The sequence below is a fragment of the Sarcophilus harrisii genome, chromosome 1 (assembly GCF_902635505.1).
Source record: "Sarcophilus harrisii chromosome 1, mSarHar1.11, whole genome shotgun sequence".
Taxonomy (NCBI): Eukaryota; Metazoa; Chordata; class Mammalia; order Dasyuromorphia; family Dasyuridae; genus Sarcophilus; species Sarcophilus harrisii.
In genome coordinates, this window is record NC_045426.1 from 660667815 (window position 1) to 660687023 (window position 19209).

Here is a 19209-nt window from a genome sequence, read left to right on the forward strand (position 1 = left end):
AGTTTTAACAGAGTAAAGCAGAAGAAAGGAAATATGTCCAGTGGATTTATCCCCATTCCCACGTGGCTGAGGTGCTCTCTGGTCTCCCTTACACTCACCTGAAGAGGAGTATTTCTTTCTGAGGGAGGAATCATGTCAGAGGACAAAACCTGAGGAGGATCGATTCCTTTATGAACCTTTTGCTGAATGAAATACATGGCTAATGCAAACTGCTCCTTGCTTAACTTTCCCGTCTGCCTTGTATCCGCAAGGGCCCTGTCACAAATGTGGAAACACCAAGTACTTATTAAATAGATCAATCCAACATGACTAATAAGTATAAAATAAAAATTCAATCTTCCAATGTTTTGGAAAAAACCCAGCTCCTCCACAAAGATTACCATGACAGCAAAAAGAATGAAATGAGCGATTTTCTTTTTTTCCCATCCCAATTTCTACTTATCTTGCCTGAGAAGCTATGACTAAGGTTCTATTAAGTGAAAATGTCTAATTATGTCACTACTGTGGGAAAGAAATCAAAAATCCACCATCCTTGTGATTGTGTACCCGATGTTAAAAGACCTCAGGTTAATTAGAAGATTCTTTGTTTAAGCAGATAGTGTTACATAGAAGGAGGGGACATTTATTTCTCTAGCTCTAGTGGCTGGTGCTTAGAGATTACAGGCTACACATAAAGGAAGCAGCAATCTCACGTGTTCTGGATACTGCCCTGTCTATATCATTTGCACAGTGCCAAGATACCTGCCAATATTTAACAAATATTCATTTATTAGACTTTTAAAAAGTAATTTCCGTCCCTAACAGCCACTCTAATCATAGAATATCATTCATGTAGCATAGAACTAATAAATTTTATCAATTTATACAACACATTTAAAGGTATCTGTGCATTTAGAAATCCCTCTGAATATCTCATTTTTAAATGAAAAATAAACAATGTCACCTAGCTTCCTTTAAATCTGACCCATCTGACTATGGAGGGAAGTTTTCTTGCCCTGCACCCCTACTTTCACCCAGTCTATACTGAACAGAACCACATGAGTAAGTTATCAACAAGCTGAGTCACAGATCTTTGTGAAGTGGTAACTCCTACATTGTAAGAGAGAGGACCTGAAGTGGTTACTGTATGTAAATTCACTGTTTTATACAATCATGAAGGGAATGAAAGCATCGCACAAACCACTCAGCAATGCTAATTAGCACTTCTCCACTAGGGAGGCCAGTCACTCCTGGCTTCAGCCTCTCGTTCCCTAGTCTGAAACATTAAGAAACTGAACTAGATATTCTCTGGATTCCTGACAGTAAATAAGGCAGCACAGTTAGAGCAAAAGGAAGATTGTACTGAAAAGTCAAAAATCCTGTATATAATCTGAACTGTGTCACTACTAGCCCTGTAACTGTGGAAAAGTCACTTAAAAACCCTTATCTGGTTCCTTATCTGAAAAAATCAAGATATTAGTGTCAGCACTAGCTATCCCTCATCAGAGTGTTGGGAGGAAATGATTCTATAAACCATAAAATATTACAAAACTGAATTTATGATTAACCATTTCCAAACTGGAAAAGATCAATTATCCATTTTCTTTTTAAGATTCTCAAATGGAAAAACTTCTACATCTCAGCAACCTATTTGGATAATTAGGCACTCAAAGTTTTTTTATATGAGGAATTGAAAAAAACAAAACAAAAAAAAAAAACAAAAAAAAAAAAACAAGAGGACTCTATTGCAGCACTGCAAGGTGTACAGAGTAGACTGCTCTGAGCCAGTGGGAAGTTCACTGGAGGGCAGCAAGTATACGAGACTCTACATAACAAGATAATTAGACAGTGGTATAGCACTGGTTAGCAAGGAGTGAGAGGTGAATGATTACCCATTCCTGTTAGAATTAAATATTTTGAATGAAATCTATTAGAGATTTTCCCATAGGATGATCAGTATGACTGTTTAAAGCAAATGTTAACTAAAATATATTTAATATAGCCTCCAGAGTCATTTTCAGGAATTAATATTTTACTGCCAAAATGTAAGCTCCTTGAAAGCAGGCATTAGCTCACTTTTCAAATTTTTCTATCTTTGGCACCTGACATAGAGTTTGAGACAAATCAAGTGCTCAATAGATGCCTCCTGATGAACTGATAGTCTATCCAATGATACTACTACAGTTCAAAAATCACATTTGGGATTCCACTTGAGGAAATATGTACTGAAGTAGTAAACTTTTTTTAAAGAACCCATTTTATTAGGGTGAATAGGGGTTAAATTAGACAAATGGAACAGATAACTGAACTGGAATATCAATTAAGATAAAAACAAAAATCAAGAAAAATTTATGACTATAAAGTAACAGCTCATGCATAACCAGATCTGAAGCAAATTCCAAAGGTAGAATTACTTTGAGGAAAGCAAATACTTGTGTTTAAGTTCTGCTCTATTTGCTTTAAAAAAAAAAAAAATATATATATATATATATATATATATATATATATATATATATAATGTCACTACCATATAATCACAACCTCAGAATTTTCTCACTTGGATTCAAATTTACCTCAGAATAGAATTACAACCTAAACCCAAATTTTCAGATGTTTGTGGTTGTTGAGTTTGAGTTAAGAGTAATTTCAAAAGTAAAGGTGTACTCTCAAATAGTTCATTAGCTTCTATAAAATTTTATGCAGAAAACTAAGAATAGTTTGTCCCCTTACACTAAAATTTCATATAGCAGCTGTAAAAAATATTATTAAATTATTCTTGGTTTTCTCTAAGGTAATTGACTACTGCCTCTTTTTCCCTTTTTTCCCCCCACCTAACCTCTCTCAGTAATTACATCCAACTCCAAAATAGGTTTCAATCAAAAAAGCAATTTCTGAAGATATTTTCAATTCTTACCATATGTGTGCCAAAAGACTCTGAGTCAGGCCTGAGTGAATAAATATTTCTTTCACTTCCTGGCCACTCACATAACCATCCATGTCCAAATCAGTTTTCAGGAAAATCTCATCAAATCTCACTTTATCCGACATTGGTACCACCCAATTCACTGTTGGCTTAAAAAAAAAAAAAAAGTTTAAAGTGAGTCATCTTTAAGAGGATCACTGAATCCACACTTTTGATTATCAAAAGATAAAAAAAAGATACACTGGCTAAAACCAACAATCCATTCATTTTGGAATTTCGTCTCACACAGTGGCACCAATGACAAAATTGCTCTCTTCAATGCTGATTGATTTCACCAGGGTACCTTTATATTTAATCCATTAAGGATTTATGATAAAACTTCATTAAATATTCTAGTTTGCAGAATTTCTTGAAGTAACTGGTTCTAAACAATGACAACCTAAGGTAGATAGTACCTTCCTTTTACGAGTCTTTAAAATATATGGCTCTCTTTTTATTCCAAGGTTTTTGTTTTGGTCTGGTGACCAAATTTTTGTCTTTATTCTAATTATACTTTCAATGATTAGTTATAACTTTTTAAGTAGAATGAACTCCCAAGTCAGTTACTTGGAATTTTCAATATCTTAACACTATCACCATCACCATCCTCTCACCAAATAAAATGCTGAATTTTGTAATCAATAAAACTACTATTTGTTGTGGGGAGCCGGCACTAATCTACAGGTGATACAGGTGATAATGTGTGCACTGGGGATCCACAATTTTTTTTTTCATGGAGAAGTGAAGCCAGGTTGCTAAATGATTATTATAAAAACTAACATTCTATAGTGTTTATACATGCCAGGCATTGTGCTAATCACTTTATCATCATTTGATCCTCACATCCCTGGGAAAGAGGTGCTATTATCAACCTCATTTTACAGATAAGGATGAGGCAAAACAGAGATTTGGTAAGTGTCTGAGGCCAGATTTTAGTTAAGGTTTTTCTGGCTCCAAGCCACAAGTATGTATCTGAAAATTGGAGATGTGACAGGCCCACTGTACTGTGTACTCTAATCCCATTTTAATTATGATGCTCAGTTCTAGGCTGTAGAAGGAACTCTAACAAACTGGAGAAGAACCAGAAGAAAATAACCAAGATAGTAGGTGAGGGGACAATGACATAGTCATATCTGTACTCAAAGAAGATCAATCTGTCAGCTGAGTGGAAGATGGATAGAGTTAGGGAGCGACAACAGGAGACCAGGAAGCAGGCAAGTACAAAAGTCTAGGTGTAAGATGTATCAGGGTGGTGGTGGGGTCAGAGGAGAGAAGGAGATATACCAAAGACGGCATGAAAGTAGAAAGGGCTGGTTTTGACAAATGACTGGATGTGGCAAGTGAAAGGGACACCTAGATTCTAAGTCTGGATCACTAGGAGGATAGCAGTACCTCTGGTAATCAGCAGAGAAGTTGGGGGAAAGGAATAAGTATGGAAGGAAAAAAAATGAGTTTTAGTTTTGAAAATGGTGAGTTTACACAGAATATCCAGTTTGGGATGTCTTAGAGGCATTTAGAGATAGGAGATAAAGTCAGCAGAGGGGTTGGGGATTGACAAAGAGATCCCTAGAAGTAACTACAGTTTTCCAAACAACAGACTGCACACACACTGAAGGGGCCTGTGGCAGAGATCTCTTTCGATTGTATGACAAGGCAGAGTTTTATATACATACGCACATATAAACATGCACCTGTATATGTTGTGTACATATGTATATTTATGATAATACATATAATCTGAACACAAAAACTAAATTTAACAGGTTTATATATGTATATATGCATATACATACTCTTAACTGATATATTATCTGTATGCGTGTGTACATATGTATGTTTATTTACGTGTGTATATATATACATTTTTGTGTATAGATATATGCACACATATACATAAATTTTACACAGGAAATAAGCATAGTTGCATGAGTTTCCCTTTCTATTTTTAGGAGGTCTATTCTAACATGTGATGTCTGTTCTCTTGGCAATTATAGATAGTGTTTAAATACACCAAAATTGTATGTTTCAGTTAACAAAACAAAACACCTTTTCTACCATCCAATTATGACAACCCACACATTAAGATATTGTTCTTGGCAGAATAATAAGTATGGGAAAAAATACAGAGAGGAAGTATTTTCCCATGGAGATCACCTAGAAATGAAAAAACCTACCTGGGTTTGTTTTACACCATGTTTGGGAGATAAGCTTCCTGTGCTATTCAGACTGTTCACACTACCATGGGAGGGAGTTGAACGGAGGCTATCTTTGGGTGGTGGACTTGCAGGAAGAACAGGGACAGCACCAGGAAAAACAGGTTTTTTTCTTTTGGAAGGTGGTATAAGTGATGGGGGAAGTACAGATGGAACTGGTTCTTTCTCAAGGGCTCGATATACTAGGTGCATCGCCTGCAAGTAACAAATGATAACAGACCTATAAAAGTCAATCAACAAAGAGAAAGACAAAAGAAAACATAAGGAACAGCAATGATAGCAGTTCCCACATTAATGGTTCTTTGACAGACTCAATTTAAGGAAGCTTCTAAAACTAAAATTTAACGATCATTTTCCTGTAAACAAAAATGTTTAAAGGATGATTTTTTCCACATTTGCTAATTCTCCAGTGCTGGAATTTTGACATTAAAGTAAAATAACTACTCTTATGCTATAGGAAACATTCAATGTCCTGAAAGTATTTCCATAAATCAGTTTCTAATTTCCAAATTACTGAAATTATAAACTTTTAAGATTGCTCAGTAAAAACAATTAAATTTTGGATCTTGACAATGGTTTGGTTAGATTTTTTTTTTAATTTAATGTAATTAATTAATTTAATGTAATCTGGGATTACATTCATGCAGGGAAATTCCCTGCATGTGGTAAAAAAAAATTTACCACAGACTTGGATCAGCAACTCATCCATAACTTACAAATAGCTGATGGGGCACTGACACCTAGAATCACACAGCTAATATGTGTCACAGTCAGGACTTCCACCCATCAAAACTGATTCTCTATTATGCCAAATTGTTTTTATATTATGTACTATGATCACAAACTAAATAAATAAATGGAACCTGCCAAAAAGGGCATATTTCGTGTAAGTTGGTTTTTTTAAGATCAAATTCAAGATTATTTTTCTTACAAGTTTTTTTAACCTTCAATGTACTAATCAGTTGCTTGGCCAGCATGAATAACCAACCTCCTATATCACAAGGATATTGAAGGTTATCTTGAAAAAGTCTTGATATGTGCACACAGTCCAAACTTTGATAATAAAGTAACTGCACCCAAGGGGGCCAACTCCATTGACATCCCTCCCATTGAACTCAGTGTACTTAACCATGGACTCTCAAAGGCTGTCTGTTAATAAACAACAAATCCTCACAGGTTCTGCCAAATAAAAATGGATCAGAGAATATCCTGGTGACAGATCAGATTTAGAACCTGTCATCTGAGGAACAACTTAGTTTAAATCTATAATGTTACATATAGATTGGCCATGAGGGATAAATTAGAAGGGCCTATAATTCTCAACTGTAATCCATACCAAAGGAGAGAATATCCAAATTGACAGCCATAGTTAGTATAATAAGCAAGTTATTAAATCAGAATTTTTTTAAAAGGCAATTTATAGATCATTTCTGTGACAGTTCTTCAAAACCTAATAGATATTTTACATTTTAACAATCATATCTTCTAATCATCTAACTTAGTGACTACATATTCCTCTCATTGCCACCAAAAGCATATAGCTTCTTTAGTATGTAGATTTTAAAATAATGAATTAATTCTATAAAAGCCTCTCATTGCTGTAAACAAAACCTTAGTGATAAGTCAAAGAGGGCACTATGAACATAGGAAGAAAAATGAGAAATTGGGAGAAGTGGGATGTACTCAGGATGACAAAGATGTCAGTGGAATCAGGGCAAGGGCAATAAGACACATGATAGATAGATAGGAAAGGCAGCAGTGGGAAGAAATTAAGGGGCCAGATATATCAGAAGGCAGCCAAATAAAGGAAAGTAGGATCACTACACAGGCCTGTTGCTGCCCCTAAAAGAAGAAAAAGAAAAAAGACAGAAAAAAAAGGGATAAATCTAGACATTAAAATCAAGAAACCCCTAAGTTTCACATGTCTTTCCTCTGCACATATATTTAAAAAATAACAAAGAAGAAAGCCGCCTACCACAGCAAATTCATCTTTGTCCAAATGTCCATCTTTGTCAATATCACTGAGATCCCAGACCTACAATTAGGAAGTTAGAAAAACCAATAAGAAAGAAAGATTAGATACTGAAGATCGTTATTTTCATTTAGTCACTTAGATACATACCTGAAGAGTTTGAGGGCAGAAGAATGCCCAGAAACTCTAGTGGCCACTAAGTTCAATTTTTCCAGGTCAATCCAAATAAAAGGAGTGAACTGTAGTTGTCAAACCTTAGTAAAACTTAAGAGGACTCATATTTGGAAACAGAAATGTATAGTGAAGTAAGAAATACAGATCTAATTAGAACACATTTTCAAAATAGTTTACAAGTACCTTTTACATAAATATACAGAACACAAATATATAAGGAAATACCTTTTAAAATTCATTATCTGTCTCTAGCATTTTGCGCCTTTTCTCCCTAACACCTGGTCACGATTATAACTGTACCCAAGAAACACACACTTTTTAACAATACCGATATCTTAGCACAAAAGCTTATCTTAACTTTTTTTTTTTGGTTTATAATGTTAAACTAAACTCAATATCAATATAATTCCTAAACAGAGAAGCAAGAAGACTTCAATAGGTTCATATTGTAGTAGAAGACTACAACTCAAGTGAGGATCCAGGGGATTCATCTGAAAGGGTTTCTTCTGCCTGCCCCCAGGATCGACGGATTCACTAATATGTTATGTGTTAAAATTCTTTCCTCTATGAATTTGACACTGTGCTTCATTCAACTTAAATCAAACTAAAATGAGACTGTTCACTTCTATTTCTAGGAATTTTCCATGAGCTGTCATGAATTTCCCCAAGTTGCTCAACTAGGGGAGGTGGGGGGAGGGGAAGAGAAGAAGAGGACAGGATGGGAAAGAGAGATCAGCAAACTGCTTTTAAGAATTACAAAATCTTTGATAATATAAGTCCACATCAGCAATGCAAACACTATTAAACACCGGGGATATGTTGGTTGGTTTTACATGACTTTTTATTTTTTATTTCTTCTTTTTGTAACAAAAAAGACTTACTGGGTATATTAAGAAATGACTGTAATGTGGAAACAAGTTATCAATAAAAGTCAAAATAAACATTTTTAAAACAAATATATATGATGATGGTGGTAATGGTTGTTCAGTCATTCTTCTTCAATACTACATGGACTATAGAATGCCAATGCTGTCCATGGAATTTTCTTGGCAAACATAGTTGAGTGGTTTGCCATTTCTTTCTCCAATGGATTAAGGCAAACAAAAGTTAAATGACTTGCCCAGAGTCACAAAGCTAGTAAATGTCTAAGGTCAAATTTGAATTCAGGTTGTCCTGACTCCAGGCTCAGCATTCTTTCCACTGGCCTCCTAACTGCCTCCTGTATATGTGTGTGTGTATGTATATATAGATGGCACTTGCCATCACAAATATATATATATATATATATATATATATGCATATATATGAAAATATATACATAAAATGCCTCATCACTAAGGATGTGTCAACATAGTATCATATTAAAATGTAATTTATAACAACAACACACCTAAAAAAGAGATCTAGCCCAACTCCTTTATTTTAAGATATGATTTATAAAGTAAAAAAAATTTCATAAAGTAGTATCACTGCCTTATAAGCATACTTTATAATAACAATAATTATTACAATTGTGGCTAAGATTTACATAGCACTTTAAAGGTCTGAAAAATTATTTACATACTTATTAGATTTTCATAAAAACTCTGTAAGGTGGGTGTTATTATTATCCCTGTTTTTCAGATGAAAAAAAAGGTCAAGTGACCTTTATCTGAGTCATATAACTAGTGAGTGCTTGAGGCAAATTGTTAATTCAAGTCTTTTTTTATATAAATAAAATAGACAGAAAGACACACACAGTTTGCAACACTTTCATGGGAACGTCTTACCATGACCAAAAATCAGCCTTTCCTTACTTGCATAGGCCTATTTCCAAACAACTAATACACAATCCACCTCAAAGCTTTCCCAATTGTAAACATGCAAGAGCTTTTGCTCCACTGACAGAACCTTTAAGGAACCCAGAATCAGTTCCATGACATAATGAGATGTTCAGAATAAGGTGTTAGTGTAGGGGTCCTTAATGGGGGCCCATAAGCTTTTTTCTTCCATATTTCAAAATAACTGGTTTCCTTTCCAAGGAAGGGTCCCTCCACAGACTTCCCCAGACTGATACAAATGAGGTGAAAAACCCTTGCTTTGATTGCATAATCTAATAATGCTACAAAACACACTTACCCTGCCCAGGATATCAAGAGGTAGCTTGGAGTTCATCAGAACTGGTTTTACTTTGTCTCCAGAAAGCAATCCATTTATAGGTAATAGGCTTTCAAAAATTCCATCAAATTTTGCTTTCTCTTCCACCTAGTTGGTAAGAAATAGCCTGAATAAGTAAAAAAGTGTGCCTGTGTGAGTGTCAAAAATAAGATCTTACAAGAAACTAACAGCTAACCATTTCTCTTGCTGAGATCACAAGATATCCTCAATACAGTTTCAGACTTCAAATGCAGGTTTTTTCCTTGAATGAAAGAATTTTCTGGAGGTCTGGCTACAGATTAGGGAGGTCACTGGCAATGAGATGGAAAAATATAGAATGTTGCTCTTACCTGATTCACCATATGACATATAAAGAAGCAACTTATGTTGCAGTAGTTGTAACTACAAAAATGACTATCTCATCAGGATTAATAGGAACACATGTGAAAGGATTTTGGCTCTACGCTACATTAACATGAACATTTTTACCATAAAATATGGTAAAATACTGCAAAAAAAAAAAAAAGGTAACTAGCACCAGTCCTGAAATCAAGAGGACCTGAGTTCAAATCTGATCCCAGATAGTTAACACTTCCTAGCTATGTGACCCTGGCCAAGTCACTTAACCCCAATTGCCTCAAAAAAAAAAGGGGGGGGGGGGAGGGAGTAACTATAAAATAGGTAGTAATCTAAATCATTCAAATGATTAAACCACTTCTAACTTTCAGTTAACACAGAGCAGAGACAGAATATAATAAACTTGTCTCACAACTCATTCACTCACTCATTGAGAAACCTCTTTTCCTATATCAGGATATAGCTATCTGAGAAAAGCTGTGAAGACTCAGGAAAAGAAACATCTGATCACAATAGCACTAGCAAGACCCCCAAAACTAGTCAGCTTAGACAAACAGGGACCAGACAGCCTCAGTTACAGCAAATATTTATACAGAATGAGATTTTTTGAAATACTGTATGTTACTGACAAATGACAGGTCATAAATTCTTGATTGTGGAATTCAAGATTTCATGATATCTAAGTCAAATATAATGGTAATTTCCTACTCTCCCTCTCTACTCCAACTATTCCTTTTTCAAGAAAGCTAGTTAGTGGGAAAAAGGCAAAAGCAATAAAGACTGAATTTCTACTGTATTAAAAATAGTAGTTTAGGGGCAGCTAGTGTAGCGAATAGAGCATCAGCCTTGAAGTCAGAAAGACCTGAGTTCAAATCTGGCCTCAGACATTTAACACTTCTTGGCTGTGTGATCCTAGGCAAGTCACTCAATCCCAATTGCTTCCGCAAAAAAAAAAGTAAAAGAATCAAAAATTAAATTAAATTACAAAATAGTAGTTTAAAGACCACCATTAAAATAGCACTCGAATTTTTTTTAAATAGGAAAACAAAAAATCCATAAGAATATTTTTCTGTACCCTCCCATGCACCTTTCTCAATCCCCTTCAAAAAGGTAAGCCAAAATTTATTTAATGCATGGGTTGTTTTTTTTGGAGGGGGTTTGCCTTTTTAATGAAGCATGAGAGAAGTCGGCTAGGGTAGTTTTCTGCTAGTTTAATGACATAATACATAATTTTGTTTACAAAAGTTTTAATATTATCTTTCTAGTCATATCTTTTGTATCAAAATGGAACTGTAAACCAAAAACTTAAGAAAAACCAGATAAATGTTAGAGAGATTATAACTAAAAACTAAAATTTAAAAAAAAAAAAAAGATCTTCAGCATTATTATTTTTGAGAGCTAAACTTGCATGCAAATAAATGGTATTAAACATAATGGCATGGCTGTGTATGACAGTTAAAGGAAACTAACTGGTCATGTAGTGAGAATGATTGTTCACAGAGAAGCAGTTTTCAAATGAGGCATCCCAATAGGAGGCCTAAAATACACTAACAAGCTAGGTGGATTCACAAGTGAATGTGGACAGTAATGAGAAAAAATGGCAGGAGGCAATACTAACCAACATCAATGAAATCAGAAATATTTCAAAATATCTAAGTCACGACTAATCAAAGAATACAGAAAAAAAAAATTCTCAAAAGAATAGCAAACTATTAACAACCACATGAAAGTTCCAAATCCAAATTTGGAGAATTTGTAAAAAATGCAAATGAAAACTACTCTAAAATTTTACCTCATAGTTAAATCAGCAAAGATGACAAAAGAGGGAAGGAATAAATGTGTATATGGATGTATATAGGTTCCCCTATAGCAATATAGGCACAATAATGCACTATTGGCAGAGCTATGAATTGCCAAAATAATTCTGAAAAACAATGTACAATTATTCAAAGAGATTAAAATATCCATGTCCTTTGACTGGTCAGCGATTACCAAAGAAGTCAAAAATAAAAAGTAAGGATCCATATACTCCAAAATATTTATAGCAGCCTTTTTGTAGCAGCAAATAAAAACTGGGAGGAAAAATGATGTCTACTCATTGGGAAAGGACTAAAAAAAAATTGTGACACATAAAAAATAAAATAACACTGTGCTGTAAGAAACAATGAATGTGAAAAAACTACAGAGAAGCAGGGGAAGAATTCTAGGCACTGATGTAAAGTGAAGTTAAGGAGAACCAAGAAAACAATAAACAATGACTAAGACGACGTAAATGAAAAGAACAACACCACACTTGAAACTGCATGCTCCAAAATTACACAGCCCAAGTTTGGTCTAAAAGAGAAAAGATATGAAAGACTCCTAATATTAATAACTACTAATATTTATATGGGAGCAGCTAGGTGGCACAATACACAGAGTGCTGGGCCAGGAGTCAGGAAGACTTCTTTTCCCGAGTTCAAATCTGGCCTCAAACATTGAATAGCTAATTTGATTCACTTTGTTTTACCCAGTTTGTTCAAATATAAAATGATCTAGAGAAGGAAATGGCAAAGCACTCCAGTATCTTTGCCAAGAAAACCCCAAATGTGGTCACAAAGAGTCAAATGTGACTAAAAAAACAAAACCAAAAACAGAAACAAAAAAAGGCTTGCAAGGTGCTTTTAATCTCCAACATATTTGATCCTCAGAACAACCTTGTAAAGTACTTATTTTTATTCCCATTTTACAGACAAAGAAACTGGGACTGAGAGGTTAAGGGATAGAGTCACTGAGTGAACTTAGCTCTAAACCTAGAAGTCTATCCATAATCTAAGAAAGCCTCCTACCTACTTGATACCTCACCTCCCTTTTTTCCTTGCAAAAAGGGGATAGGGAGGACCTCTTTTTATTCTTTGTAATAAGGGATAGTTCTCTAGAAAAGGAAGGAAAAAGAGATACATTGGGAAAGATAGATTATAGACAAAAGATAACTTTTTTAAAAAATTTTAAAACAAAGTAACAAAGTTATAACATTCACAAGTTTTCAGTTAACTTTTGCGACCTGATAAACTGGCACAAGTTATAGGCATTCAGTAACCAAGAAGAAGCATTAAATGAAAACATAAACCTTAAAACTTTGGAATTTTGTAAACCCAGCTTACATAACTCAGTTGCCTTAGTCTGTTACTCCAAAAATGTCACTCACTACTATCCTTCTTAAAAACTGAATTTCTAATATTAGACTGAGAATTCCTTAAAAGCAGGGACTATCTTTGTTTCTTCAGTATTTAACACACTACATGGCATATGTACAATAGGCATTTAATAAATATTCCCTTACATAAATCAACTAACTCGAATAGAACTCTGTACAAAGTATGTCTCAGTGAAAACTGCCTGTGATAGGCAAAAATGTTTGTAGCAGCTGTTTTTGTAGTGGCAAGAAACTGGAAACTGATTGGATGCCCATCAGTTGGGGAATGACTGAATAAATTATGATATATGAAGGTAATGGAACATTACTGTTCTATAAGAAATGATGAGCAGGCCGATTTTCAGAAAATCCTAGAATAACTTCCATGAACTTGAGGCTAAGTGAAGTGAGCAGAACCAAGAGAACAGTACACACATCAACAAGATCATGAGAAGATCAACTGTGATAGACTTGGCTCTTTTCAACAATGAGATGATTCAAGGCAATTCCAAAAATTGTGATGGAGAGAGCCATTGGCATCCAGAAAGAAAGCTATGGAGAATGAATGTGGATCAAAGCATAGTATTTTCACCTTTTGTTGTTGTTTGCTTGGTTTTTTGTTCCCTTTCTTGTGTTTTTTTCCCCATTTGATCTGAGTTTTTTTTTTTTTTTTTTAATGCAGCATGATGAATATGGAAATACTTTTAGAAGAATTATTCATGTTTAACCTATACTGAATTGCTTGCTGTCTTGAGAAGGGAAAGAGGGGTAGGAGAGGGAGAAAAATTTGGAACACAAGGTTTTGCTAGAATGAATGTTGAAAACTATCTTTGCATGTATTTGGAAAAATAAAATACTATTAAAATTACCAAAAAAAAAAAAAAATATATATATATATATATATATATATATCTGTGTGGTATTATCATTTCCAGGATAGGTTGTGAGCAACCTTAAAAACATTCAATATGACATTCCCACAGAAGACAACTGAAGCTCAATGGTTCCATGCTCAACTTACCCTAACAGCCCAATGGGACTCTGCTGCAGGAGGTGTAACCAATAAAGGACTGCTAGTATCATGCTAAAAAAAGGAAAAAGGTTTACTGTCAGTAGCCACTCAATATTGTTAATGTTATTAGTATTATCATCAATAAGGAATAACATGACTATACATGTATAATCTACATCAGACAGCTTACTGTTTTGGGGAGAGAGAAAATTTTCTAACTCAGAATTTTACAAAAAATTAATGTTGAAAGTCATTTTTACATGTAATTGGAAAAAAATAAAATACTATTTAAATTTTTAAAAATAAGGAGAAAGATTTACTGTTTTTACTCAAAAGATTAGCAAATGCAAAGCTGATGCAAGAAGGGAAAAATGAGATCCTAGGTTGGTGCTTATAAGGATAAGAAAAATAATTTATAAAACATAAAAGTGAAATTCATTTAACAATTTTAACAATACCACTTACAAATTTCGGAGGCGGGAGACTCAAGTTTAGGCTACTCAAGTTAACTTCATGGCCATTTTGTGCACATGCTATTAGTCTCAGGGCAACATAGAAACCCTACAAATCCAAAAACACGGTAAACAAACAATTGATGTCAGATTTTTTTTAAATGAGCAAGTAAGTGGTCTTCAAGTACTGGTTTCCAGCAGAATTAATTTAATTTTAACAATGCAGACAAGTGTGCAAAATTACCTGGGACTTCTTAAATTAGCTCATGCCAACTGACTGCTTTTTTACATGTAGTATTTGCTAAACTGTATTTTTCCTGTTCATTATATATCATTTTAAAAATATATTTTGAAGTCATCTGCTCCTAAAACTTATGAAATCTATTGAAATAAATACAAAATTTCATATGCAGTATAAATTATTAATCAGTTTAAACTTTCATATTATAGGTTAAATATAAAAATTATTCATTTCCTGAAGTGTTTCACAGTTACAAAGTACTATATAAAACTTAGACCTTCACTAATTTTCTAAGGAGTCAGCTCTATGAGATACTACTTAACATCAGTTTAAGATCAAAGCCAGGACTCACACTTTTATCACCTGATTGCAAGTTCAGTGCAATCTCACTCCTATAACATGATGCCATTAAAAAAAATTTTTTTTACCTGAAATAGTGGTGACTTCATGTGTATAAAGAGTTCATTATTCTTTCACAAGGTGATCATATTAGATCCTATATTTCTCTCAGATGCTATTCTAATGACTTAATATAAACTTCAGCTGTCAAATGGATGACACAGATTGTCTTACTGTATTATAAACACCTGCGTTTCAGTCATAACACTTAACTAATCTAAACAGAAATACAGAAAGTGGGAAGTGGAGGAAATTTAAAGATATCCATTTCTTTTCAAGGGCAACAGCCTATTGTGAAAAGAAGCCTGAGCTCTAAAGACCTGTGATCCAGTCAGACACTCACAGATCTGCCAAACCACTTCCTCTTCTAAGGCCCACTTTGTTCACTTATAAAAGCATGATTTCCCATACAGTTTTGTTGTAAGGAAGGAAAGCAAACTTTGAAATTCTACATGAGCACTTACAAAAGAAACTATGGCCCAGACAAGGGAAAGGATTTGTCCCAAAACAAAGACACTATGACAATGACTTTTAAATAAAGCTTGAATAGAGAATTTCAGACTCTTATACCATATTAATTTGCAATAATGGCTTAACAAGTTATTTTAATTTTGATTAAAAAACAAGTATCTCTAACTGATCTGAGATTTTCAACCATTTTTGAGACTAAATATATTTGTAAGTTTTAAATTCCTTATACTAATGTTTTATTCTGGTTAAAGTTACTAAATAGTCCATCCTTAAATGATATAGAAAGCAGATTCCCAAGGAAAATTAATTACACATATTAAAAAGTCTCAAAAGATACTTTTCAATTTTAACAATTTAATAACTTTTTCTTATAAATGCAATTACTGCAACAGAGAGCAATAAATGTGGTAGAAAGTACACTATTAATTTAATCACAGTCCACTTGCCATCTTTCTCCCCCTTTGCCTTATGTGTATGTATGTATATATACCTGTTTGTCCAAGAAGCCCTTACCCTCTGGATCTGCCAGATCCCAAATCTGCAAAGAGAGAAAAGCAGGCATTAAAATGACCATCCCAATGAATCTGCTGTCATCCCAGTAGCTTCAAACAGAAATCTTCAACCTCTTCAGGCAGCAACATCCAATATCCTCACCCTTGTCTCCTATGCCCTCTAATCCCCTAAGACGAAAAAGGGAGTATAAGTAAAGTCATCATGACATTCAGCTAAGACAGAAGTAGCAGACCCAGCCCAGAAGGGCAACAGCAGCACAACTCCTAGGAAGAAAATGAGAAGACCATAATGAAAGCAATTTAGCACTAAGTAAATGGGCAATTCTCTGGGAAGAGATGCAAATGCAGCTTTGAAAGACATAGACCATCTAGTTTTCACTTACTTTTCCAAGAATAATGTCTGAGAGACCTGACTTTTTGAGAAAAAGTGCAGCTTCACTAGCCCCAACTCTCCCTGTATATGTTGGATCTACCTGCAATAAACGGAAGAGAAAGACTTGATGAGATAATTCTTAAAAAGAGGAGAGATAGTAAAGCAATATACCAACTTCTCCATTCACTGACAACCAAAGTAATAAATGAGAGTAATAAAGGCACTAAATTTAAATTTAGCCCAACTTAAAAAAAAAAAAATAAACCTACCTGTTTGTAATAAGACTCATATAATGGATTTCCAGTCGTAAACTGCAAATAAAACCACAGACACTGTTAAGTCCAAAAGGATCAAACTAGTGAGAAGAAAAAAATCCTGAAATTACTGAAATCTGCATCAGTAAATATCAAAATGTCCTCTATATAATAAATCATTTGCTCAACACTTACTATGTACCTGGCACTATGATAGACATTGAAGACATAGATACAAAGAATAAAACAATTCAAATGGGGAGGCAAGTACATATATAAGTAAATACAAAATAAATACAAAGTAGGAAGGGAGGGCACTAGCAACCGTAAGAATTTATTAAGTGCCTTCTATATACTAGGAACTATCCCAGGCACTAAGGATATAAGTACAAGAATAAAACAATTCCTACTTATAAGGAGTTCATATTCTAATGAAAAAATAAGTACATTATAAAAAATATATGCAGCATAAATATGCAAACATAACAAAATTAAATACAAGATAGTTTGAGAGGGAGAGAAAAGTCCCAAGCAGGTATAGCTAGGGGTTTCAGGTCAACAGTTCAAATCCAGCCTCTGACATTTAACATTAACTGTGTGACCCTGGGCAAGTCAAGAAAAGAGACACGGAGAGACAAAAACAGAGAGTCGAGGGAGAAAAAGATGGGGGGGGGGGAGAGAAAAGGAAGGAGAGAAAAAAGGAAAGAGAAACAAAGAATGGGGGAAAGAGAGAAGGAAAGAGAAGGAAAGGGAAGGAGAAAGAGAGAAGGGAAGGAGAGGAAGAGAGGGAGAAGAAGAGGGAGAAAAAAGAGGGAGAAGAGGAGGGAAGAGAGAAGGCAGAGAGGAAGAGGATAGAGAGGGAGTGGGAGAGGGAGAGGGACAAACAAAGAAAGAGAAGCTCCAGGCAGAAAGTGGTGCTTGAGCTGTACCTTAAAGGAAGAAAAGCAGCTATTTCAAGACCAGAGGTAAGGAAGGAAGTACATTCCAGGAATGGGAATGTCAGTGCAAAAGCATAAAGATAAAGAGATGGAGGGTCATATGTTAGAAGTAGAGAGAAGGCCAGTTTGGTGGGACAGAGATTATGGAGATTATGAGCAGAGAAAGTGGAAAAACAAGGAGAGACTGTGCAGGGCTTTAAGTAAATAAAGGAGTTGCTATAGGAGACAAGAGTTAGATTGACACTAGGTTTTATTAAGAGAGCCAGGAGAGTTGACAGTAGTGGAATGATGTGGCCATATTTGTTTTAAGGGAAACCAATTAGGTAGAAGTCTAAGGGATAACCTGGAGTGGTGAGAACTAAGGAATAATTTTGAGACTATTGAAAAAAATCTATTCAAAAGATGAAGGCCTGAATGGAATGAATGCAAACAATAGACTAAGTGAATGGACAGAAAGAAGGCAAGAGATGATGTGAAGCCAGAAACAAATGTTTAATAATTGACTGGATATATGGAAACCTACAAGGATATATGGAGTGAAGGAGAGTGGGGAAACCCAGGATAATGCCAAGATTATGAGAGACAGGAAAAATAGTGGTGTGGGAAGATTGGAAAAGGGGAGGGCTTAGAGGAAGAATTCAATTCTAAAAATGATTTTAAGATATCTTTAGGATATCTCATTTGAAATGTCTAAAAGGAAAGGAGAGATACTGAGGTATGATAAGTCGATCTAGCTTCATGTAGAAAATGGTACTTGGGCTGTACCTTGAACCAAAAGAGGGAGTATTTACACGAAGATATATCCTAACCAGAGCTGATTCATAAAAACATTAGTTCCTTATGACCAGACTATGCCACAAAACCCTGTTGAATATCATTTTATCAAATATCCCAGGAATAAATCAGGTATTTGGTAAGGATCTGAGTTAACTGCTCCCAAAAAAACATCATTTTACCTAATATTGTGTTTCACTGAAACCATTAACAACATTGGAGGGAAAGATTTGTTTATAATTTAATCAATTTGTGGCAAATCTTAAACTAATATTAATTAAATTAATTAAACTAATATTATTTAATAATTTGTCATTCTCAAAGTAGTAATATCAATCACAATAGCTAGAATTTACACATTGCTTTAATATGTGCAAAGGGCTATACATGTTATTTCATTTGATAATTACAACCATCCAAGGAGCTAGAAGTTATCATTAACCCCATTTTATAGATGAGGATAATGAGGCTGGGAGAGATTAAGTGATCTGACAAGGTGATCACTACAGATATCATCGCAAAAAGAACAGTAAGATTCTGATTCTAAACTATCTTAACAATGAGATAAAACTTTTGAAAAACTGCTGTCTCTGCCATGTTCTTTATCATTCAACCACAAGGTGGCCCCACATCAATCATTAAACACTTCAGAGCTGGGCTGGGGGGGAGGGGAGAAATCAGATAGGGAGAGGAGGAGAAGGTGGTTGGCAGAACTTTCTGAATGAAATAGCTGAAATCCGTGGCTTTCATCAAATGTGAACTAAAATGCAGAGTCTTCTAGGGAAAGCCTTTCCGAGTTTTCTTTAATTTTATCG

General features: G+C 34.5%; 1 protein-coding gene across 7 annotated transcripts in view; it reads right to left on the reverse strand.

The window, feature by feature from the left end:
• EPS15L1 (epidermal growth factor receptor pathway substrate 15 like 1) overlaps positions 1–19209 on the reverse strand; it is a 110288-nt gene that overhangs the window by 77722 nt on the left and 13357 nt on the right. For all 7 annotated transcript variants that reach the window (XM_031947955.1, XM_031947956.1, XM_031947958.1 and 4 more), the window contains exons 2-11: positions 16698–16739; positions 16439–16528; positions 16034–16081; positions 14446–14541; positions 13990–14052; positions 9419–9544; positions 7130–7189; positions 5116–5349; positions 2894–3051; positions 99–255 (exon numbers count right to left, since the gene is read on the reverse strand). In XM_031947955.1, coding sequence (XP_031803815.1) covers positions 99–255; positions 2894–3051; positions 5116–5349; positions 7130–7189; positions 9419–9544; positions 13990–14052; positions 14446–14541; positions 16034–16081; positions 16439–16528; positions 16698–16739 — 1074 coding nt within the window. The remainder of the gene's footprint in view (positions 1–98; positions 256–2893; positions 3052–5115; positions 5350–7129; positions 7190–9418; positions 9545–13989; positions 14053–14445; positions 14542–16033; positions 16082–16438; positions 16529–16697; positions 16740–19209) is intronic.